The sequence below is a fragment of the Xenopus laevis genome, chromosome 7S (genome assembly GCF_017654675.1).
Source record: "Xenopus laevis strain J_2021 chromosome 7S, Xenopus_laevis_v10.1, whole genome shotgun sequence".
In the NCBI taxonomy this organism is placed as follows: Eukaryota; Metazoa; Chordata; class Amphibia; order Anura; family Pipidae; genus Xenopus; species Xenopus laevis.
Window position 1 is genome coordinate 4,563,989 of NC_054384.1, and position 25,595 is coordinate 4,589,583.

General features: G+C 42.3%; 1 protein-coding gene and 1 non-coding gene across 3 annotated transcripts; both read right to left on the reverse strand.

Annotated features, from left to right (window-relative positions):
• Positions 1-1,583: 1,583 nt before the first annotated feature.
• Positions 1,584-24,678, reverse strand: gnb3.S (guanine nucleotide binding protein (G protein), beta polypeptide 3 S homeolog). 2 transcript variants are annotated; one of them, NM_001087217.1, is given in 10 exon segments: positions 1,584-2,865; positions 3,310-3,526; positions 4,393-4,594; positions 5,381-5,447; positions 10,191-10,353; positions 10,596-10,659; positions 12,342-12,448; positions 12,630-12,668; positions 17,497-17,563; positions 24,026-24,525. In NM_001087217.1, coding segments are annotated over 9 exon segments (1,023 nt in total). In that variant the 5' UTR covers positions 17,554-17,563; positions 24,026-24,525; the 3' UTR covers positions 1,584-2,758.
• LOC121396677 lies at positions 18,565-18,753 on the reverse strand. The gene has a single exon (XR_005963119.1). It is a non-coding gene; the product is annotated as a U2 spliceosomal RNA (small nuclear RNA).
• Positions 24,679-25,595: the final 917 nt, after the last annotated feature.

Sequence of the window (25,595 nt, forward strand, 5' to 3'; positions counted from 1 at the left end):
CAGAAATACTGCAGCTCTAACTGTAACAGGAAGAGATCACCTGCCCAGAAATACTGCAGCTCTAACTGTAATAGGAAGAAGTGTGGAAGCAAAAGACAGAACTCTGTCTGTTAATTGGCTCCTGTGACGCCACACAACTGGTGTTTGATTGAGCAGAAATGTTGTGTAGTGCATAGGTTGTGGGTATTATATCACTATAGTGATGTTCATTATAGGTTATAGACTGACTATAGGGTTGTCACCTTTATTGTGTTGGAAAAATGGTCAGGGGGCGAGCCAGGTGATGTCAGGGACAGGGTGAAGACATTGGGGGCAGGTTGGGTGATGTCAGGGGCAGGGTAGTGATGTCAGGGGCGGGGCAGTGATGTCAGGGAAAGAGCAGTGATGTCAGTGGTGGGTGACGTGCCGATCAGCAATTGGCCTTATTTGGAAATCTGGACAAGCACTTTTCACCTGGGCAGCCCTTCCAAAAACCAGGCTGTCTGGGAGAAATCCGGACAAATGGTAACCTTAAATGAGAACCAAACACAGGCCTAATTTCTGCCCATAACATTATCTGAGAGAAGCCGAGGCTTCACCTTGCGTGACAGCCTTAAAGGGGTTTGTAAAGCTTTGTGTTAACTTTTAGTTTGATATAGAGAGGGAAATTCTGAGACAATTTGCAAATGGTTTTCATTTTTCATTATTTGTGTTTTTCCGATATTTAGCTTTTTATTCAGCAGCTCTCCAGTTTGCAATTTCAGCTATCTGGTTGCTAGGGTCCAAATTCCCCTAGCAACCATGCACTGATTTGAATAAGAGACTGGAATATGAATAGGAGAGGCCTGAAAGATGAGTAATAAAAAGGTAGTGATAACAATACACTTGTAGCCTTACAGAAATTTTTTGAAAGCAGGAAAGATTCAGAAGAAAAATGCAAATAATTAAAAAAAAGAAATAAAACAATAATAGTGAAGGCCAATTGAAAAGTTGCTTAGAATTGGCCATTCTATAACATACTAAAAGTTATCTTAAAGGTGAACCACGCCCTGTAGTAACTGTATGTAAACAGTGCCAAAATGACAGGGCTTGTTTGAGTTCCGGTTCATCGCTGTCATCACTTTTCTACTGGTGTTTCAACATTTTTCCAACACGTTGAACTCCATTCTCTCTCGTCTCGGCCTGATAAAATAATCTGTCATCATGAATTATTTGCACAAAGCAATTTACGCAAACATTTTCATTCTAAAGCCAATGATATGTCCTTGTGCAAGGACTGCTAACATTGTGGGGTTATTTATTAAAGTCTGAACATTTAGTTTTTTCACTAATAAATCGAATTTGTAGATCTATTATACCCCGAGGCTACAAAAAGTCTGAATCCAAAAATACGCCATCTTCAACCTGTAGGTCCTGTAGACGATTTGAAGATATTATGGTCTGCACTGGGTTTCGTACGATAATCCAAACATTTCGGGCTTTTCCGCCGATTTCATGAAAAATTTGGACTTTTCGAGCATCAAATCCAAGAACAGTTGCGTTATTGGTTTTATACTCGAACCAGGAAAATCCCAAAACATAGAGAAGCAGACACTTGAATGCCATGCCATGCCCTGAAATATATTTTATTCTTATTTCTTTCTATAAAACACAAACTTATTGTAAAAGTGACAAAGGACAGAAGTGAGCATAATAAATAGATTTACACACGGCTAGCACAGATTCTCCCTGGCAGTTTCTACATTAGAAGTGGGTGATTGTCTGGCATGAGGGTATATCTAACAAAGGGTAAAGGTTAATGCAGAGATACTCTAAAGGACACTGGCAAGGGGGGTATCAAAAGGGTTTTGCTCCAGGTACCATCAGCCTAGGTCATTTCAGGCATTGCATTTTGGAAACCCCCAACATGCTCCATCAGCTAGAGCAGGGGTCCCCAACATTTTTTTAATTGTGAGCCACATTCAAGTGTAAAATAATGTTGGAGTGCAACATAAGCATGCAATAAGTTCCTGGGGCTTTCAAATAAGGGCTGTGATTGGGTATTGGTAGCTCCTATGTGAACCTAAAGCCACCAGGAGGCTCTGTTTGGCAGTACATATAGTTTTTATGCAATAAATGCTTTTATTCAAAAAGTAGCACCTGCTTGTAGGCCACTGGGAGCAACATCTAAGGGGTCGGAGAGCAACATGTTGCTCATGAGCTACGGGTTGGAGATCACTGAGCTAGAGGCTAAGGAATGATCTGGGGAGGGTCGGCAGTATCCTGAAATGTACAAGGTACAAATGACTTGGACTGGGACTCCGTTTGGCTGAGCACTCCCAAAGCCAATCCTGGATTTGATCTATTAATAGATATATATATATATCAGGGATGTAGAACCTGCAGCCCTCACTCCCAACATGCCATAATTATAATGGCAAGCGAAGGCCCACAGGCTGAATATCCCTAATGTATATACTGAAATTAACTAACAATTGTTGCACTATATATTAAAAGTTCTTTCTATCTTCAAATATATTTTATTTGGGAGGGTAGATACTGGAAGGATAGTCTGCCTGTGCCCTGCAGGGTTGTGCTAGGAGGGATCGGATGGTGGAGTAATGGTCTTCAGATCTCGCTGATGCTCTGCAGAACTATGGTAGAAGGAGAGATACTGGAGCGACTGCAGATCTGTACCAATGCTCTGCAAGAAAGTGGTAGGACTGGAGATACTGGAGGGATAGTCTGTGATATATAGAGGTGGGAGGTGATAGGAGGTCTGTGCCTTTCTAATTTCTGTTTAATTCCAGATCTTCAGGAAGCTGTCCCATGACCCTGTGGCTACAGCCATTCCATCCGCAGAAACTCCAAGGCAACTCACACGGTTATCGTGGCCGGAAAGGACACCTGCAAAAGGTTACAGTGTTTATATCATATTAACAGTGAATGAGATTTTGGAGGAGAGCTGTTGAGCGAGGGAAGATAGTAGGACAACTGTGGAGTAAGTAACTAATGAGAACTAGTGAGTAAATAGTGAGAATTAAAGGATGGCTGAGTTAATATGGATTAAAGGAGGGCTGAGAATTGAGCATGGTTTGGAAGAGGGTTCAGGAGTGAAAAGGAACCATAGAAGGACTTAGGGCTTAGGAGGATGGAAAGGAGTTTGGAATAGAAAGAAGAAACTAAGAATGGCTGGGGCATCAGGGAGCTTGGAAGGATGCTTTGAAGAAGGACAGAGGAATAAGAAAGTTAAAATCAGGGATTAGGTATACTCTTTGAATTGTACCCCATACAGTATATATGAATTATATCTCATATATACCTGGATATATAAATGGCCAAGTTACTCACCAACTCGCTCGCGCTTTAGAGTGTCCCAGATATTGCAGTTGAAGTCATCATATCCAGCAAAAAGGAGGCGCCCACTGAGGGAGAAGGACACTGAAGTGATACCACATATAATGCTGTCCTGTGAATACACGCTGATCTCCTGGTCTGCACGCAAGTCAAACATGCGACACGTGGCGTCATCAGATCCCGTGCATATTGCCTGACCGCTGGGGAAGAACTGTGCCAAAAAGTGACAAAGGTTAGCAACATTCCAATAGACAAAATGTACAGGACCTCGTACCATATATAATAATTAACAAATGTTAAAGGAGAACTAAAGCCTAACTAAGAAGTAGCTAGAAATGTTGTACATTGTTTTGTACTTCTGTACCAGCCCAAGGCAACCACAGCCCTTTAGCAGTAAAGATCTGTGTCTCCAAAGATGCCCCAGTAGCTCCCCATCTTCTTTTCTGCTGATTCACTGCACATGCTCTGTGCTGCTGTCACTTACTGAGCTTAGGGAGCCACTCACAATATACAGTACACATAGAATAGAAATGTCACAATATAAGGCTGATTAGTAATTAATACACATAATTACTACATGGCAGCACAGAAACCAGTGCAATTAGCATCAGAATTGAATAATCAGCAAACCTGTAGCATCAGCTTATATTAAAGCCAGGGAAGCTCATTTTCTGCTGGATAATTAGTGACGAGCCCTAAGATTAGCTTCTCAACAGCCAATCAGAGTCCACTGAGCATGTGAGTGTCACAGACACTTTCCAAGATGGTGACCCCCTGTGACAAGTTTGAAGTCCTGGATCATTGCTGCTATTGACAAGCTGAAACTTTAACCTTGTGCAATAAGTTCAGTGTATAGAATATGGCATTTTTAGCCATATTAATTTTTAGGGTTTAGTTCTCATTTAACAATACACATGGGTGCATATATGCTGGTCCATAACATATTGTATACAAAGTTAATTCAAATTCAGACCATATACTAAATAAAAGAACAGGTATGTATCTGAATATATTTCCAAGAACAGTAATGGATATTGTGCACATCCCCTCCCGCCCGTCATTTCCCACTCAACCCACACAAATAGCGTTGATGTCAGACTCGTGTCCGGTGAAAGTCTGCCTGCATTCACCCTGTCGCACATCCCACAGTTTAGCGGAGGCGTCACAAGCACCGGAAATGAACAGGTTAAAATCAGGAGAGACGGCCAAGCTCATACAGTCGCCTGTGTGACCTGTGAACACCGTCTTCTGCTGTCCTGTCTCAATGTCCCATAGAGCACTGCGGGAAAGAACATTCACATCATCATCATCAATGTATCCAGCACCAGCAAGTTCTGCAGTGCTTCACAATAAGTTAGAATAAACAGTGGCTCTTATTTAATTTCTAATGTGCTTAAAGAAAGCTGCACAGGAACTACACATGCCTCCTAGACAATGAAGCCACAACCACAGACTCACTAACTAAAATGCACCGGTTTACTCATTTAACCTAATTTAACAAACGGTCCGAGGAGGAGCGATGAGTCTTGGCCAGTGGCTTCCCGAGGTTAATGAAATACCAGATTTTCATTCATGTCAGTCCTATTGGTGTACAATGATTGGTATACAATGGCATCACATGCCAAAAATACAGCTGCAGGGGGCCACAAATAAAGATGTTTTTGTGTAATGCTGTCACATTTCTCAGTGCAGACAAACATGAAGCAATATGGCAGGTCAATTTGGCCATTTTACCTAAATTGCTCAACCACCTCTTTGGGAAAGCCCCTATTTGGATCCCAGTTGTTAAGATAACATTTGATTTTCCTGCATCTCCAACCCAAATGTGTAAGGAACCAGACTAAAGGACTGGATCTCTTGTCACATCCCCCCATATCAATTTATTGGAGTAAAGAAATGTTTAATGTACTAATGGAACACAATTTATTTTGACTTTTGGCACACTTTTCCTTTGCTAATGATATGATTATCACACCGTGCCCTTCTGTGTTTCATGAAAAAATAAAATGTGCTCCGTCTGTAGGTCGTTCTCCTGATTTAGACTTTTATTCTTTTGCCTTCTTACCATGTTGTGTCTCCTGAGCTGGTCACAATTTGATTGTCATCGAGAAATCGGCAGCAGGAAAGGTAACCTGAAAAGGGAACACACAGAAATCAAATGATAGATGCCATAAAATCAGCAAGAACAGGCGGATGAACTCATCTTTCATGATCAGAGTTGACCTGTCCTGCAGTTCTTGTATAAACTGTATATTTATAAAGAGAAGATGGAGGCCACAAGTTTTGGGATTTAAAAAGCAAGTGATTTAGGAGTAGATTATATGAGCTGCTGTTAAACAACAGATATCACTCCATTCCCTTCTGTGTTACATGATAAAATGTGCTCCATCTCTAGGTTGGTCTCCTGATTAAGACTTTTATTTGACTAGATGTGGGGGAAACTGCGTTTTGTAGGAAACTGAATAACAGGACAACAGTGCAGGGTTGTCTCATTCTATGACCCCTCGGTAAACTGTAGATAATGATATTGAGTTATTCCAAGAGTGCCTCTACACTGGTTATGGAACAGAAATATGGTGGAGATGGGCCATTGACAGATGCTATTCTACTGGAGCAAAGTGTATTCTCTCCTTTTGTCTACACTGAATAACTGCAAATAGTAGAACACCCCAGAGTTAAATCGCAACAAAGCCTTGAATGTAAGTTGAGCTTGATCAGCTCAGGGCAAAGTCCAAAGACAGTTGGATAAATTTAAGATGAGTAAAGTACCAGGATCTGACGACACTGAAGGGTCATAGTGAAGTTATTTAAAATGCCAACACAGTCTTAGCATGAGATCACTGACCTGTAAGTTGGTGATCCAAAAGTTGTGCCCCAAAGGGTATCAAGAACAAAAATATTCCTCTTTGTCAAGTGTCAAGGACTAATCTTTTTGTACTCCATCTTTATAAATCCAGTTTAATTCTACAAAAGCATTTGCACATCTGCTGCTACTTTGAGTTTCAAAGAATTCTTTGACACATACAGTGTATCACACAGAAGGCAATATCTTCAGTTGGTGACCGAGGTTCTAAAGGCCCCAGGGCCGGATTTACATAGCGAGCACCCCTAGCCGCACTGTTGTTCATCGCCCCCATCCCCTCCCTTTTATTCGCTCATCATTGGAACTGGAGCAATGGGGATAGGTGCACTGGAGATTTTAAAAACTACGTCCAGAGTGTTTCTGAACCAATGTGGGTGTGGTTGGGCTTCATGCCGCCCCCTAAAATCCTGCCACCCTAGGCCCGGGCCTTGGTGGCTTCTCCATAAATCCGGCCCTGAAGGGCCCCATCATAGACTGCCTGTCTCATAAATCGGGTGTTGACATTTTAATAAGCTGGACGTTTCTATGTTGTATTTATATTATGATATTCTGGTTTATCCCTGCACTTTTATGTAGTAGGTTGGCCTACTATTATGTTGGTGCTCCAGCAAAGTCTAGTTGGGTTTTTGTGCCGAGTTCTTCATTCCTAGGGGCCACTGCCGACCCCTTGCTGCAACAAGCAATTGTGCAATTTGTGCAATTATTTGGAGTGCTGCAGATATCAAACATCTCTGTGCAGTGGTGTATCTTATCTGGTCATGTATCTGTATAATGTTATAGACTCACTAGGAGAGTTAAGGTGGCCATACACTATAAGATCCGCTCGTTTGGTGCATAATGAATCAGACAGTATAATTATAATAATATATAAATATAAGTATAAAGTATAATTATACTGCCTGATTCATTATGCACTCAGATGTTGCTTTTACAATTGTATATGCTAATTCATTTAATTGATTACCCTATATCAGGGATTCCCAACCTTTTGAAGCCGTGAGCAACATTCAGAAGTAAAAGGAGTTGGGGAGCAACACTTGCATGAAAAATGTTCTTGGGGTGCCAAATAAGGGCTGTGATTGGCCATTTGATAGCCGCAATGTGGATTGTCAACCTCCATTGAGACTCTGTATGGCAGAACAACTGGTTTTATCCAACCAAAACTTGCCTTAAGCCTGGAATTCAAAAATAAGCTCCCAGTGTCGGACTGGCCCGGCGGGATACCGGGAAAAAACCCGGTGGGCCCCGACCCTCGTGGGCCCCCGCCGGGCCAGAACCCTTCAGTAGATATTTCCAATCGGAAAAAAAAACTTTTTTTATCGCGATGCGCAGCGCCGCCTGCGCATGCGCGCGAAACGGCGATGTTGCGCATGCGTGCCGAGCGGTGTCGATGTTGCGCATGCGCGCCAAACGCCACTGTTGCTGGGCCGACGCGTTTTAGTAGGCCGGCGGGGAGCCCCTGGACAGCAGTCCCGGTGGGCCCCGGGCCCCCCAGTCCGACCCTGTAAGCTCCTGAAGCTTATAAGTTTTGAGGGCACTGGGAGCAACATCCAAGGGGTTGGAGAGCAACATGTTGCTCATGAGCTACTGGTTGGGGATCACTGCCCTATATATATATATATATATATATATATATATATATATATATATATATATATATATATATATAGTGTATACCATGGGTTCGTATGTTTGATAAAGGGGCGTGGCCCCGAAACGATGCACATTCGCACTGCAATAAAGCAAGGTTTTCCTGCTAAACATAGGCCTGTGTGCCGGTAAATTTGTTTCTCTAAGCACTCGCTGGACATTAACCCCTTTTTGGTATGCTTAGCCAAGTTAGCGTTACATAAGCAAAATGGTGTGTATTCTATTTCCACTCTGAATCAGGAGCAGGCTTCAAGAGACTCTACTACAGTGTTTCCCTCCTTTACATACTTATTTGGGGGCCTGTTTTTAAATTGGATTTGGCCACTCAGACGCAAGGTATTGGATATGATTGTACTCTAATGGTAAGGATTTTTACTGCTACTACTATATTTAGTAAACGCCCATTCTGCAAGTAGGTATGGAGTCTCAGCATTTATAACCCTCCTTGGATGTTATACTGTATAATTCAAGCTCATTAGATTCTTTTGCCACTTTTAGTTGCCAACAAGATTACATTTCATATTGTGCCCTTGCAACTTTCACTTTGTATAAATGCGTTGTATTCTGCACTGATTATCCACAAGCACTTTACACATTGATGCTATCAGAGGACAGTAATATTCTGTATTTACTGAGCAACCACAGACCTACACCATGTGTAATATTGACTGATCTGTCGCAAGCATTGAAAGGTAAACCTTACACCAAATGCATGAGGGGTTGCCAGTGCCACCATGGCAGAAAAATGCAGACTGTGGACAGTATTAAAATGTACTTGCTATATAGCTGTCATTATTGTTAGGCTTCCCCATTGTTATGCCACAGCCCATTTGGTTACCCCTCTGACACAACCCATTCCCTATGTACAGCCAGCTTCTACCGATTTCTCCAATCCCTGCCGTACTGACTCCAACCTGCCCTATTGTTTCCATTTGCCCAACTACATTGATTTTACCCTACAACTTGAGGCATCTCTTTGTACACCATAGTGAATCAGAATTGAGGAAGGGGTAGTGTATGGGCACCTAAGTTCATTGAAGACTGTAATAATAAACATCTAGATTATGCGATCCATGGGGCGGAATTTAAGGTGCACTGCATAAAAGTAGTTTAATATAAAACATTCTTTATTCCTGAGAATTTGGTATCTTCCCCTCTTTTCTGCATGTTAATCTATCCTCCTGCATGATAACATCAGCATCTCAGAGCCTTGTTCTAATTCTATTCATAGCAACTGTCATTCTTCTTTAAAGGTGGTTTCGCCAAATACTGAACCTTTGATTATTTGGCCTTGAGTAGTTCTCAACTTCAACATGAAATTTATGTTTTATTAAATTTCAAAAGTTCAGCAAGGAAAGGTCTATAAATGCTTCAACAATGTGATTTGTGAGTTAAAAACAAGATCTGTGACCACTGTGACAAAATGCTGTTTTTTTAAAGACTGAAGGCTTTGAGGGTCAGATTCTGGGCAGTCAAAAGTGGGTATCCGCCTAGAATCCTGCATCGGGTCAGGCACCTGCGGAATACCCACAAGGTGGGTTGGGTTTTGGGCAGAAATTTCTGAGTACCTGATGTGCAGGTAATCTGTGTGTAACCCCTCTGGGTACCCAACTATGTTGCAGGACTGGTCCCTCCTACCCTCACCTGGGTTTGTGGTAGTGGAATAGGGTCCCGTGAGATGTAACTTCTGGTTTAAAGTGACGGCACTTCTGGTTAAAAGTGACGGCATTTCCGGTTTTCGTGGGCGATAGGATGGGGAGGTAAGTGAGCTGTTTGCGGGCTGGGTCGGGTATTGGTTCTGGGTGGTGGGGCATAGTGGGTGACGGGTGCAGGTTGCCTTGCAGGTCTTGGTCGGTCACGGGTCGGCCTGATTGGACCAGCTATTGTTAATGTACAAATGCAACACTACTGAATGACACAGGGTTAGTTTTTATGATAGCTGACCTTACATTTTTCCAAATTTTACATTCACGTAGAGGTGCTGTGTCAATCTCTTAGTTCAGGGCTGGATTTAAATTGAGTGCGCCTCTAGGCCCGCATCTCCTGCCCTTCTTTTGTGAACAGATACAAATTTTCATCATCGAGTCTGGAGCACTGGGGATGTAAAAAACGATTGTACCGTATCTCCTGTGCATCCCCAGTGCTTCCGAACCAATGCAGATGTGGTTGGACAACATGCTACCCCCTAAAATCCTGCCACCCTAGGCTGGGCCTCTGTAGCCTTTCCACAAATCTGGGCCTATCTAAGTAGAAATGTGGCCACTATCAATTGCAGTTGCGGGGAGTTGTAGAAGAACTGAAGCAATGCAAGTTGGACGTCCCTCATTTATTCATTAAGAACATAATGCTAAGTTGCCCTTACCTGTGTGTGCCGCAAGCTCCCTGCTCACTCTCACATTCCCTTCACGTGTCTTCAAGTTGTAGATGGAGCACATGTTATCCAGCCCACCACATGCAACAAAGTTACCCGAGGGGGCATAGGAGCAGGTCATCACCCACGATGAACGCAGAGGGATAGCATGGACCTGGAGAATTTCATTGACATGGGGCAAAGTTACAAGTGGTATTGTGCAGGGGGTGGAGCACAGATTTCAGCAGGGGGAGTGCCTATTTACTGGGGGCAAGGTTTATCGTTAAAGGGTTGGACCATGAATGACATGAAGAGTATTTTTTAGAGCTTTAAAATCTATAATGTAATGGAAGGTACCTGCGCATTGAAGTGTTTGTAACTGGGGTAATAACAATGAGTTGGGGATTCATTTGTTACCTTGTTTGTGGTGTATGTGTCCCACACGATAAGTTTTCCATCTTGAGAAGCGCTAACAAGAAGTCTGCAACAGATGAAATAACATAGAATAAACACACGGACCCCTGAAATGCCCTTATGCTTTATTTCATTCTGTGCTCATTCAAGTTCTACTCTTACCCCTACATGAACCTGTTCCATCCATATGTTTGAGTATTCCAACCATTTATACTCAATGTCTATAAAAGCCCAATCCCTATGTGAACATTCCCATCATATCAAACTATAGCCTAAAGCTGATGACCATTGCCAGTGATGTGGCCAAACACATATCTCTATTTCCAGTCTGGTCACACAGGCCACCACCAAATTTGACTCATTCAAACTTTTGGCTTCTGGGTCAACAACTGGATCTCAATAATCAATGGCTTTCCATTTGGGAAAGAATTAAGTCATGATGCTGTCCGGCTAGATATCTAGTCAATCCTCAACAATATATCCAACAAGCTGCTGCTTCTGTGAATACACAAAGTCACAAGGCTGCAGGTGAAGTAATACATGGAACTCTGAGTATCACTCATGTATTATAAGGGATAATGTACCCCCTACTGTAAATGATAAGGATATTAGAAGTCACTGAGGGGTTGTTCTGTGACCATATAAAGGCACAAGGCTGCAGGCTGAGTTATACAGGGAACTCTGAGTATCACTCATGTATTATAAGGGGTAATGTACCCCCTACTGTAAATGATAAGGATATTAGAAGTCACTGAGGGGTTGTTCTGTGACCATATAAAGACAGAAGGCTGCAGTCTGAGTTATACAGGGAACTCTGAGTATCACTCATGTATTATAAGGGATAATGTACCCCCTACTGTAAATGATAAGGATATTAGAAGTCACTGACAGGTTGTTCTGTGACCATATAAAGACATTAGGCTGCAGGCTGTGTTATACAGGGAACTCTGAGTATCACTCATGTATTATAAGGGATAATGTACCCCCTACTGTAAATGATAAGGATATTAGAAGTCACTGAGGGATTGTTCTGTGACCATATAAAGGCACAAGGCTGCAGGCTGAGTTATACAGGGAACTCTGAGTATCACTCATGTATTATAAGGGATAATGTACCCCCTACTGTAAATGATAAGGATATTAGAAGTCACTGACGGGTTGTTCTGTGACCATATAAAGACATTAGGCTGCAGGCTGAGTTATACAGGGAACTCTGAGTATCACTCATGTATTATAAGGGATAATGTACCCCCTACTGTAAATGATAAGGATATTAGAAGTCACTGAGGGGTTGTTCTGTGACCATATAAAGACACAAGGCTACAGGCTGAGTTATACAGGGAACTCTGAGTATCACTCATGTATTATAAGGGATAATGTACCCCCTACTGTAAATGATAAGGATATTAGAAGTCACTGAGGGGTTGTTCTGTGACCATATAAAGACATAAGGCTGCAGGCTGAGTTATACAGGGAACTCTGAGTATCACTCATGTATTATAAGGGATAATGTACCCCTACTATAAATTATAATAGCTATAAGAAGTTCTAGTGGCATTATATGTTTACATAAAGGCAAAAGGCATAAGAATATCATCAATAGAACTTTATTGCGTGTAAAGCACACATTTAAATGAGCCATGTGACATCACTACTTACAGTATAACTGATGACAGCTATAAGAATATATCTTACAGTTTATTTGTTGTTCTTGTGCTCTGGCAATGTAACATTCAGTGGTAAGAGTACCTAGAGTCTGTTGACCAGTGCATGGCATAGATTTTAGCCAAGTGACCACGTAGCGTCCGTCTTGTGCGCAACTGGATGCGGCCCACCACCTCCATTCCCCCGGTAGTCTAAGGAACAAAGAGCAATGGTGATATCTGTATCCTTTCACAATGACCGCAGGCACAAGTTGTATATATATATATATATATATATATATATATATATATATATATATATATATATATATATATATATATATATATATAAGGACATGCAAAACACACTGTCTTACAGTGCGAGGATACAAACCTGTTCTATGGTTGTATCTGCACATTGTTTCCTGGCTTCCTGCAAACACACAGAGAGAGAGAAAAAAAGACTTAGTTTGATTTGGGTTCTTAGCACATGTGTCTTTATAAGAGCAGCAGCACAAGCTGAGTCTATAGCAGTAGCGTGTACCAATAATTCAAATGTATCCATGTAGCAACCATAGCTGGAAATTTTTTATGGCTGAACATAGTCAGTCTAAAGAAGGGACCCTGGAGCCCTGAAAGCTTTTGTTATATTTCAATAGCTTTAGCTGATAAATGAAATCACATTTATATCACATTAGTGCCGCTCTGTTTTTATTTAATCACCCAAGTGAAACATTAGAACCTCATGGGCGGAAACTTTGTATTTAATGTAGCTGTGTTGCGACAACACCCTCCTTAGCTGTTCTAATATATTATCTGAGATGTATTATTATTATTATCTGTTATTCTCTATTATATAGGATAATAATAAAGAATAAATTCAAGTAACACAAAAGCAACTGTCAGTAGTAGGAATTATAGAGGCCAAGGAAACAAATATCACTACCTGTAGTGTCTGCGCAAGAAACACACCAGCAGCAGTATATACATTCTAAAGTTACAGAGCACAACAATCAATCCCTATACACAACCTGATACACAAACACTAGGACCTGTAAACCCTAAAAATAAATGTGGCTAAAATGGCATATTTTATATAGTGAACTCAGTGTCGGACTGGCCCGGCGGGATACCGGGAAAAAACCCGGTGGGCCCCGACCCTCGTGGGCCCCCGCCGGGCCAGAACCCTTATAGATATTTCCAATCGGCAAAAATATTTTTTTTTTCGGGCGATGCGCGCCGAGTGGTGCGCCGAACATGCGCGCCGAACGCCGTTCTTGCGCATGCGCGCCGAGCGGCGCTGTTGCGGGACCGACGCGTTTTAGTAGGGGGGCGGGGGGTCGGAGGGGGGCCCCTGGACAGCAGTCCCGGTGGGCCCCGGGCCCCCCAGTCCGACCCTGAGTGAACTTATTGCACGAGGCTAAAGTTTGAGCTTGTCAATAGCAGCAATGATCCAGGACTTCAAACTTGTCACAGGGGGTCACCATCTTGGAAAGTGTTTGTGACACTCACATGCTCAGTGGGCTCTGATTGGCTGTTGAGAAGCTAAGCTTAGGGCTCGTCACTAATTATCCAGCAGAAAATGAGCTTCCCTGGCTGTAATATAAACTGATGTTACAGGTTTGCTGATTATTCAATTCTGATGCTAATTGCACTGTTTTCTGTGCTGCCATGTAGTAATTATGTGTATTAATTACTAATCAGCCTTATATTGTGACATTTCTATTCTATGTGTACTGTATATTGTGAGTGGGTCCCTAAGCTCAGTAAGTGACAGCAGCACAGAGCATGTGCAGTGAATCAGCAGAAAAGAAGATGGGGAGCTACTGGGGCATCTTTGGAGACACAGATCTTTACTGCTAAAGGGCTGTGGTTGCCTTGGGCTGGTACAGAAGCACAAAACATCATGTACAACATTTCTACCTACTTCTTAAGCTTTAGTTCTCCTTTAAGCAACAAAGGTGCTAGCAGCAGGACCTATACACACCCTGCAGTAGTAGAAAGCACTAACATTAGGGTCCTTACACAAGTACTGGCCCATACACAGCAGGTCTTAAAGGAGAAGGAAACCCCCAGGGCGCTAAACCCCTCCCCCCCTCCCCTGTGCTGCCCCCCTCCCTCCTCCCCCCTGGCCTACCTGTCCCCCTGGGCAAATGCCCCTAACTTTTTACTCACCCCTCTGCGCAGGTCCTGTCCACGGAGTACGCAGTCGCCATCTTCTCCCACGCGCGTCTTCTTCCTGCTCTGATCGGCGTTTTCTGGCGCATGCGCAGTAGGAACAGGTACCGGTACGGCTCTACTGCGCATGCGCCGAATGTCACGAAGTTTTCCGATTTCACTTCGTGACATTCGGCGCATGCGCAGTAGAGCCGTACCGGTACCTGTTCCTACTGCGCATGCGCCAGAAAACGCCGATCAGAGCAGGAAGAAGACGCGCGTGGGAGAAGATGGCGACTGCGTACTCCGTGGACAGGACCTGCGCAGAGGGGTGAGTAAAAAGTTAGGGGCATTTGCCCAGGGGGACAGGTAGGCCAGGGGGGAGGAGGGAGGGGGGGCAGCACAGGGGAGGGGGGGAGGGGTTTAGCGCCCTGGGGGTTTCCTTCTCCTTTAAATGTTCCATGAATTAACACAAAGCACCAGTAGAAGGAGCTATAGACACCCTGGAGTAACACAAACCCATAACAGCAGGGCCTATACATACTCGTCACATAACAGACAAAAAGGATTGCAGAACCTACAAGAACCCTCAATCAACACAAATCAACAAAATAGGATTCTATAGACAATCTATAGAATACAGATACCATTAACAGCAGGGTTTGTACATAATGAAGCAGCACCAGGGGTGTAACAACAGAGGAAGCAGGCCCTGTGGCTGCAAGGGGCCCAGGGGGGTATAGGGGGCCACACGAGGCCCTAATTAATGAGCAATTTCAATACATATAAACAGACAACCTCTTGTAGAAAAGGAAAACCTGTGGATATGACGGGGCCTAAAATTAATTTGCTGTGGGGCCCAGTAACATCTAGTTACACCACTGAGCAGCACACAGCAACAATAAATAGTAGGACCTGTATGCAATCTGAAGGATCACAATGCACAAATAACAGGGCCTATTCACACTCTTATTTAACACACAGCACCAATAGAAGGACCTACATACACCCTGAATTAACACAAGTCAAATAGAAACTTTGGCTGTAGATAGTAACACAAAGCACCAATAGAGGAACCAATGCAAACCCTGATGTAACAGAAAACACTTACAGCAGGCCCTGTACACAATAAAGTAACACAGCGAACAACCAGGAGCTTATTGCCCCCTGAAGTCATACAAAACATTAAAAGAGGGGCCAGCACCCTGAAGTAGAACACAGCAGAAACATCACAGCCTATAGATCAGTGATCCCCAACCAGTGGCTCATGGGCAACATGTTGCTCCCAGTGGCCTCAAAGCAGGTGCTTATTTTTGAATTCCAGGTTTGGAGGCAAGTTTTGGTTGTATAAAAACCAGGTGTTCTGCCAAACAGACCCTCCTGTAGGCCAGGGGTCCACCTGAAAACCTTAGACCATGGGTCCATTCTCCAAGCTAATTTTCTTCAAGTTCTCGCTCAACCTTCTTAGTACTTTTCCTTACATGATATACTCTATTCTCCATTTATTTGGCCCCTTTTTCCATAAAGAATTAGGCCAGTCCTTGTGTAAGCCACCAGTACACATAGGGGGTACCAGTATCCAATCACAGCCTGGACTTGGCACCCAGGAACTTTTTAAAATGCTTGCATTGCTTTCCAACTCTTTTTACATTTAAATGTTGGGAACCCCTGCTATAGACCATAAAGTAACACAAAATCCCCAACAGCAGGGACTATACACACCTCAAAGTGATACAAAGTACTGACAGCAGGGCCTGTGTACCCTGAAGTAACACAAAGCAAAAATACACATAAGCCTGCAGCAGGAGGGCCTGTGCACACATCATACATACATTTACTGGCTCGAGGTCAGAAATATTCAACAGCAGGGTCGGGTTAATGCCAGAAACCCCTTAATCCGCTATCTGAAGCCTCTTAACTTCTCATAGGGCTTGGCACGTTATAGGAAACTCTAGGACGGGGGAATAGCAGGTTTTTGTATCAGTAGGCCAGGAGGAACAAAGGCCGGCACATTCAGTCTCATACATTAATAATAACGGGGCACTGATTATTCATACACCAGCCTCTTCTCAATGGAATTAATCTGCACATATGTTGCCTTTGTTTCACTTTTGGAAATGAATGGGAGCCACAGGGGGGCTAAAATATAATCTAATTCTAAAGAGCAGAAAGACCATTGACTGAGACATTAAACAGGGCAGGAGTGGAGACTCGGGAGAGCGTTTTAAATAATTAAATGGAGGATGCTGCATTCTGGTTATTGTTGGACTGCAAACCTAAAGTGGAGAATATCAAGGGGGATGAAGGGAGTTGCAGTTTAAGATTGAAACTAAATAATAACATGAAATGCTTATTCCTGGCCATCCTCCATCAACATATATAGAAAAATACTGATGGGTATTTCCCTCTACTACGAGCCCAGACAGAAAGATCACTAACACTTTAATAGGTGCTCAGCCCCCTATTGGAGTTCCTTCCCAAGATGGCTTCCAAGTTTCATATGACTGAATCAATAATTCAGTCAATACCGAGGGGCAAGAAGGGGAGGGTTTTATAGACCTATTAAAGTGTTAGTGATCTTTCTGTCTGGGCTGGTGGTAGAGGGAAATACCCATCAGTTTTTTCTATATATATGTTGACCAGTAGGATGGCCAGGAAAAGAAAATCATGGTAAGTACAATAACAATTTTCTCTTTCCTGGCCATCCTCTGTCAAAATGTATAGAAAAATACAGATGTTTATTTAAAAACATTTTCTTTGCTGAAGGCATTAACCCTGCTTATATTAGATAAAATGGGGATCCTGATAGATACCAGCATCATAGAATGGCAAAGCACTGGTAGTTGCTTGAAGAGGACAGATGCCCCTGTGTAGGTAGTAGGGCTGTAGGTAGTAAAGTTGGTTTGAAATTGTTTGCAGGATTTCAAAGCTTGGTCAGCCAAGCCAAATCCGCATGTGTCTTTAAAGCTCTGAATGTGACAACCTTTACTCAAATATGAGGTTCAGATTTGGTTACAAAATTGTCTTTTAAGTATGATTCAGTATTTGGTGCATCCCTAGTAAATAGTGCAATAAAATAAGGAAATTGAATGGGTCTGGGTTACCGCTATTTGCTTCTTCAGTGCCTCAGCCTCCTGGCGTAACTGTTCCAACTCCCCCATTATTAGGACTCTGCAGATACAAGAGGTAAGAATAAACATGGAATTGTCATAGGCCACTGATTTCCTTCTTTATATAGCATGTATATATACTGATATACCCCACATCTTTCTCACCACCTCACAGCACACTTGATAAACACATTTGTTCTACACATTCAAATAATATTATTACCTACCCTACAAACAGACGCCTGTAGGCTTCATGCTGATGGTACCTTGGTTGGACTCAAACTACAAACACCTATAATATAAAACACCCTGTACCACTGTTCTGGGTTAGGAACATTTTCCGGGAGCTGGTAAATAGCTAGATTGCTCATCACATACAAATCATGGGCACATTGGAGACTTATAAGGATTAGGAATCATATTACACTGTACTCTTGGCAGCATTAGTGCCAGATAATTGATGCAAAATCTTATAACCTGTTGATATAGAGGAGGTGTAACTAATAGACCAAAGGCTTTGGCATAAAATTTGCACTGGGTCTCTTTTTGCTTCCCCAACCACAATCCAACACGGGGGCTGTGCATGGGCTGCACTGCATTTTATAGTTTTTATTCTCATGGGACTCCATCAGTATCTAAGTACTGCTGACCTTCTCCTGAAGGTTATGGTAAGCTCCTTGAATTCCTGACCCCCTTAGCCTCACGGCTATGGAGAGTCCCTTTCTCCAAGGGGTCAGCTTCTCCCAAGGAACCAGAGCCCAAAAGGACTTCATGCACCCCAAGTTCCTGTGAAAATATCTATGTATCAGTGCCGGCCGGGTGCCCCCACGCATGAACAGTCATGCTCGAGTGTGAAGGGACTCAGTCTGGAATTGAGGCTGGAATAGAGGTAGACGACAGAGTAGGTACATGTCTGGAGCCCTCCTAACTTTGCGCTATAGTCAGGCCTATCTCTAGTTCTAGCCCTGCTGTGTAGAGACACACAAAAAAATATATAAAAAGTGATATAAATAAGTGCTAAAATATGCCATAGTAAAGCGCCATCCTGAGGAAAGAATAAAAGCAAGTTAAAGCATAAAGTAAAATGTGTTAGTTACTACTGTGCCCCATCCACACAGTGAGTCTGGCACCCCCCAGTATGGGTGCACAAAACCGCAGGCTTCACAAACATCCCACCAGAAGAGGTTCTGACTCCCCTCCAGATCGGAACAGATACTAAACTTGATCTTAGCCAAAAGGCCAAGAAGCGACTATGGTGGGGTTGATACTAGGGCTGCAAAGACAATTTATAAATCATTGGTTGGGCTGCCTTTTGACTATATAGTATATATATAGACATATTATATAAGAACACAAAAATGTGATGAATAGTCTACAAACATTTCCTCACTAGAACAATGTAGATGGACTGGAGGGAAGTTTTACCTACAGCAACAGAAGGGTTTCTTTATTGAATATAGAAATTCATTGAATCCACTATTTTGGGATTTGGTTGAACCTCAAATACTTTGTGATAGATTAGGGCAAGTATGGAACCAAATCCAAGTTTGCATATCCAAATAAGGGGCAGGGAGGACGAAAGAGAAACATATTTTTACTTTCTCGTTTGTGCAAGGAAAAGTCATGTATCTTTAAGCATTTTGATTCGGTTTAGCCAGGCATGAGGATTTGGTGAGTCCCTAATTGAAAGCAGAAGATGACAGGACAGAAGACACAACAGACAAGTGGTTAGGCTTGGTATCCCATGATTGAGAGAAAGCATTAAATCCCGGTCAAGTTACCAGGCTAATGAGAAAAGACTTGTAGAGGATAGTCAGGGTGGATAATATGCAGTCTCTATAGGAGAACTTGTCATGGGTAAGGAATGGAAAGGATTAACCTACATGCCCAAATAAAAAGGCTTCCAGTAAGTACTGAGATGGAAATGCATGGATCAAAGAAGGTTAGATTTCATTTTGGACAGGTATCAAAATATTTAGACCAGTTTTCTTTACAAAAGCTCTTTAAAAGCTCTCTTTGGTTTCAATGGGCTGTGCTTGCCTAATAGGAGTCTCCTAATTCTTCTTCAAGTATTCCTATAGACCTAATCTGCAGGTGCCCTCCAAATGGACCACTCCTCTAATGATCTTCTGCCCTAGTAACCTCATCACCTGCCTCCAAGGCTTCACCAGAGCAGCTCCCTACCTGTGGAATCCATTGTCCTACAACAGTGATCCCCAAACAGTGGCTCTGGTACAACATGTTGCTCACCAACCCCTTGAGTGTTGCTCCCAGTGGCCTCAAAGCAGAGGCTTATTTTTGAATTCCTGGCTTGAAGTTAAAGGGGAAGTAAAGTCTAAAATAGAAATGCTGTATTTTGTATACTAAACATAAACATGAACTTACTGCACCACAAGTCAATCAAATGATTTATGCTTTCAAAGTTGGCCACAGGGGGTCACCATCTTGTAACTTTGTTATACATCTTTGCAAGACCAAGACTGTGCACGTGCGCAAATTATCAAAACAGCACAAGTCAAATAATATCTGCCAGAAGCTGATACAACAAGACTGATTAATAATCAGAATATACAGACTGCACTGGGTCCTGTGTTGTCATGTAATCTAATGTGGATTTTATTGTTTTTGTATTGTTTAATACAAACTTTCTCCAACTCTGCAGAACCAGTGGCTGCAGCAAAATAATCCTCCAAATAGAATCCCAGTTTATCTGTTTAAATCTGGCTCCATGATCTTTGTCCCTGCAGCTGGAGTTGGAAACAGTAAAGGAGATGTGAAGGCAAAAATAAAATCCAATACAAATCTCTTTTTCATTAAAGAAAGTAAACATGGGATTTTATATTTTTGCCTTTACATGCCCTTTAAGCTTTAGTTGCATGAAAAACACATGTACCTCCTGTAGGCTACCAGTCCACATAGGGGCTACCAAATAGCCAATCACAGCACCTAGGAACATTTTGTATGCTTGTGTTGCTCCCCAATTCTTTTTACATCTGAATTTGGCTCATGGGTAAAAGAGGATGAGGACCCCTGCCCTACAGCATCAGACACTCCCCTACCCTGCAGACATGTAAATGTTCCCTTAAAACTCACACCATCCCCGATCACCAGAAAGATATGGGATATCCCATGACACATCAACGTCTGCACGTCACATTCTGCTCACTTACTACTTTCCTACTAACACTGTCAATATTTTCCTAACTTGCCCCACAGCCACTTGCTTTTATACCTTGTGTATTGACTATCCAGCCCTTTAATTCTAATGTAGGTAGAATGGGCAATGTGTTTTTCTGGAGAGACAAGAATTTTGCTAGACAGGTTGAGAGATGTAACTTTAATTTTTGCTAATGTTTTGATGATTTCTGATGACCACCCTAAGCTTAGTTTCTCAATATCAGCCCAGAGCACACTGAGCATGTGCAGTGCCACTGACACTAAAACATGGCCTAACAAGATCCAAGATGGCAACTTTGAAGGACTGGAACATTGCTGAACCTCTGGGCTGGTACAGTAATGCAAGTATATAAAATACAGCATATCTAGGTCTTTTTTCTCTTTTAAAAAGCATTTTGGCTGCTGATGTTCTAATTAAGAACAGAGGGGATCAAAGCTCAGTATCTGCCATTGCCCTCAGGCTAAGCTCATGCAGTACCTGTAGCTGGTTAGAAACAGGTTTTGGCATTTTGTACGTCAATAATCTTTTATGTACGCTCAACGACATTCCTTATAAGCCAGCTACTAGTAGCAGCTACTAATCTCCCTGTGTGACATACTCCTTATATTAACTTTGTCCATTATTCTGGAGGATTCTGGTGTAGGGTTCATTATTGACCCTATTATTATTATTGCACCCTTCTTGCTGCTGCTGGCTTTTGGGTGGTCCCCATTTAAGCAAACTCTCCATTGCAAAGGGCCAGAATTAATGAGAGTCCTAGGTCTTGTGCAACTAGCACAATCAGTGAGTGAGATGTGACCTAGGACACAACCGTGCAACAGGATTTTCATGCTGGAAGTGCTGAGTGACATCAAACTGGATGTCACATGGGTCACCCTAAAGTCCCCCACACTCAGGGCCAACCACATGACTGCTTGTATGGCCATGTCTGAACCAAAATAAAAGAGACCCTCCCATGATTTCTCTCATGTGAACAGCAAAATGGCAAATATTTGTGTGTTTATACATCTGTACAGGTAATGCAAACACAATCTTACGTGAGCAGAAACCAACTGTCTACCCACATGAAGAGTGACATGGGAATAACATCGAGAGCTTGCGCAGCAGCGTACAGGTAAATATACCGATCTCACACACCTGTCACTTGTACAGATATATACACAGCCTGTACCCAGAGAGACGCCAGTTTTACAGGTTTGGGGACATTTACATATTTACACTTCCTTTTAGGTTACCCAGCGAAGAAACTCCCAGCAACCCATCCAGCTTGGAAGTTCTACCTCCACATTTATAGAGTTACCTTCTCATCCCAGAGACAATTGCCCCCACTGTTACTATAGGCACCATCTCTCCCTACTATATCTGATATCCCACAGTCACACTCCCTTCCCAGAGACTATTATCCCACTGTTACTATAGGCACCATCTCTCCCTACTATATCTGATGTCCCACAGTCACACTCCCTTCCCAGAGACTATTATCCCACTGTTACTATAGGCACCATCTCTCCCTACTATACCTGCTATCCCACAGTCACACTTCCTTCCCAGAGACTATTATCCACTATTACTATAGGCACCATCTCTCCCTACTATACCTGCTATCCCACAGTCACACTCCCTTCCCAGAGACTATTATCCACTGTTACTATAGGCACCATCTCTCCCTACTATACCTGCAATCCCACAGTCACACTCCCTTCCCAGAGACTATTATCCACTGTTACTATAGGCACCATCTCTCCCTACTATACCTGCTATCCCACAGTCACACTCCCTTCCCAGAGACTATTATCCACTGTTACTATAGACACCATCTCTCCCTACTATACCTGCTATCCCACAGTCACACTCCCTTCCCAGAGACTATTATCCACTGTTACTATAGACACCATCTCTCCCTACTATACCTGCTATCCCACAGTCACACTCCCTTCCCAGAGACTATTATCCAATGTTACTATAGACACCATCTCTCCCTACTATACCTGCTATCCCACAGTCACACTCCCTTCCCAGAGACTATTATCCAATGTTACTATAGACACCATCTCTCCCTACTATACCTGCTATCCCACAGTCACACTCCCTTCCCAGAGACTATTATCCACTGTTACTATAGACACCATCTCTCCCTACTATACCTGCTATCCCACAGTCACACTCCCTTCCCAGAGACTATTATCCACTGTTACTATAGGCACCATCTCTCCCCTACTATACCTGCTATCCCACAGTCACACTCCCTTCCCAGAGACTATTATCCCACTGTTACTATAGACACCATCTCTCCCTACTATACCTGCTATCCCACAGTCACACTCCTTTCCCAGAGACTATTATCCACTGTTACTATAGACACCATCTCTCCCTACTATACCTGCTATCTCACAGTCACACTCCCTTCCCAGAGACTATTATCCCCACTGTTACTATAGGCTACATCTCTCCCTACTATAGGCATCATCTCATGCTACTATAGGCACATGTTTAAGTGTGCTGATGTAATACATTAATAAGCTCCATTTATATGGATTTAATTCACAGGATATTCATGGTTCTTGTGTATTATATACAGTAGGTATATGCGCAAGTAAAGCTGACAATACACTAATAAATCCACACATAACTTGACCTCAAAAAAACAAGCAGATCTTTTTCTTTCCAGAGCCAAATTGGGCTTATCTGATTATTTGGCCCCTGGTCACAAATGGATCCTAATATGGGCCTGCTCAGAACTGTTGGGCAAGAACAATGCGCTTCTATGGTCTTTCCCCAATGGGACTTTCAAACCCTACCAAAATATCAGGACGATTTCTGGCCAGATATGAATGAAAGGCATTTAGGAGGCCACATTCACAGGCCAATAAACTGGCAATTCAGTCTGATGGGTTTATATTGTATTATATTCTATTTGCCAGTATATAATCATACTTGGGTACTGTGCACACACACACACACTTCATTTGAAGGAATATACAAGTTATAGTTAATACTGTATAAATGAGTTGTAAATATTACGTCAGACACACATACATAAACACACAAAAATCACACACACTTCCACGTTGCAGCCAAGAGCAATAGCCACAGCTAAGATATGGCTAATAAATAGGCATTGGCTAATGTATTAGTCGATAATGTATTAGTCGTTAATTTTAAGTCTAATGTAGACAAAAATCTCACTGGAAATGGCAAACTGTAGATCCACAAACACACACGTTGTCTGATGACTCACATGGCAAAGCTGAAATTCTACCCCCAGCACTAACCTTCCAAAACAGTTCCTACTCCTTGCACATTGTAAATGCACAACCAGCCCCCAAAGTCCCAACTACTCCTCACCTGAAGGGACGGCAAGGTAATGGAGAAAGGGTTCCTCACTCAGTTGTTGGCAGTCCTTTACTCCTTCTTCTTCTTCTGTTCCTTTCTCACTGGTTCTTATGCTTTTCTGGGTCACTTACACCTGCCAGTTACTCTCTCCTACTGGGGCTGTTACTCTCCACCTGCTCCAGTTCTCCCTCAGTTACTCCCTCCTCCTCCTCCGTTCTCCAACTCTCTCTACTAATACCTGTTACTCTCCACCCAATGTTTGGACTTTATCACTCCTCTTCTTCTTTGGATTCTCTCTTGCCCTGGCGGACACTATCTTCTCTAGTCTTCCTCTGTTCTTCCCCGGTGGTCTCCTACTGCCAGTTACTACTGTCAGTTACTTTCTCCCCTTCCCCTGCATCTGTTACTCTCCTTTATCTATTACTCTCTCCCCTCCCTTATCACATTGTCTTTTCCTCCTCTCTCCTCAGTTCCCCTTTCTGCTCCTGAGATTCTACCTGCCTCTGTCTTCTCTCCTGTGTGTTGTACAGAGGTATGCGGATCTCTAGGAGAGGGGAGAGATACAAGGGGGAGGGGTGGAATGAGGCTAAAAGCCGATTTGGAGTTAAATGCTTAAATGCAAAGCAGTTTGCAAATAGGAGGAGAGGGGCCAGGGAATCAGAGGATGCTCTCTGCTTGTCAGAGACAGTGTGAGAGTGGAAGCAAAGGGATATAAATAGCATATGAAAGGGTTGACCCAAAGAGCTTACAGTCTAATGCATAGATTTAATCTCTCAATGTGTCCCTATATTTATATACTAATGCGTAAGTACACAATAAACGAGACTTGTCTTTATAAAATAATTTTATTTTTATATATTAGCAATAAAATGACTTAATGCATGTTATTATTAACCAGGAACTCATTTGTCATTATTCTTTCTAAATATGATTGTCATCTAATGATCCTGACGTGCCCTTTAAGTTAATTATACAAGGAAATTATAGATTTATTTATCATCATTTGATGGGGTGTGTTAAAGAAAAAAGATATTGTTAGTGTATTTAGAAATTGTGTTTTTTTTTTTTTTTAAAAAAACAGTTTTTTGTGAAATTCCTAAAAAAAAGTTCATTTTAAAATCGAATTTTACTACAAAGACATATTTCTAATACTCAGTTTAAAATGAATAGGTAACATTTAAGTGCACTAGTATTCACTGCAATATGAAGACTCATTTCCAATTGTAATTGTACAATTACTATGACATATATAATATTGGTATGGGATCTGTTATCCAGAATGCTTGGGACCTGGGGCATTCCAGATAAGGGGTCTATCCGTAATTTGGACCTCCATAAATTCTATAAATGTTAAATAAACCCAATAGGATTTCTTTGTCCCCAATAAGGATACATTATATTTAAGTTTGGATCGATTACAATGTATTGTTTTATTATTACAGAGAAATGGGAAATCATTTAAAAAAAATGTCAATTATTTGATTAAAATGTTGGCTATGGGAGATGACCTTCCTGTAATTCAGAGCTTTCTGGATAATGGGTTTCCAGATAATGGATCACATACTGTTGTTCATTTCAGTGT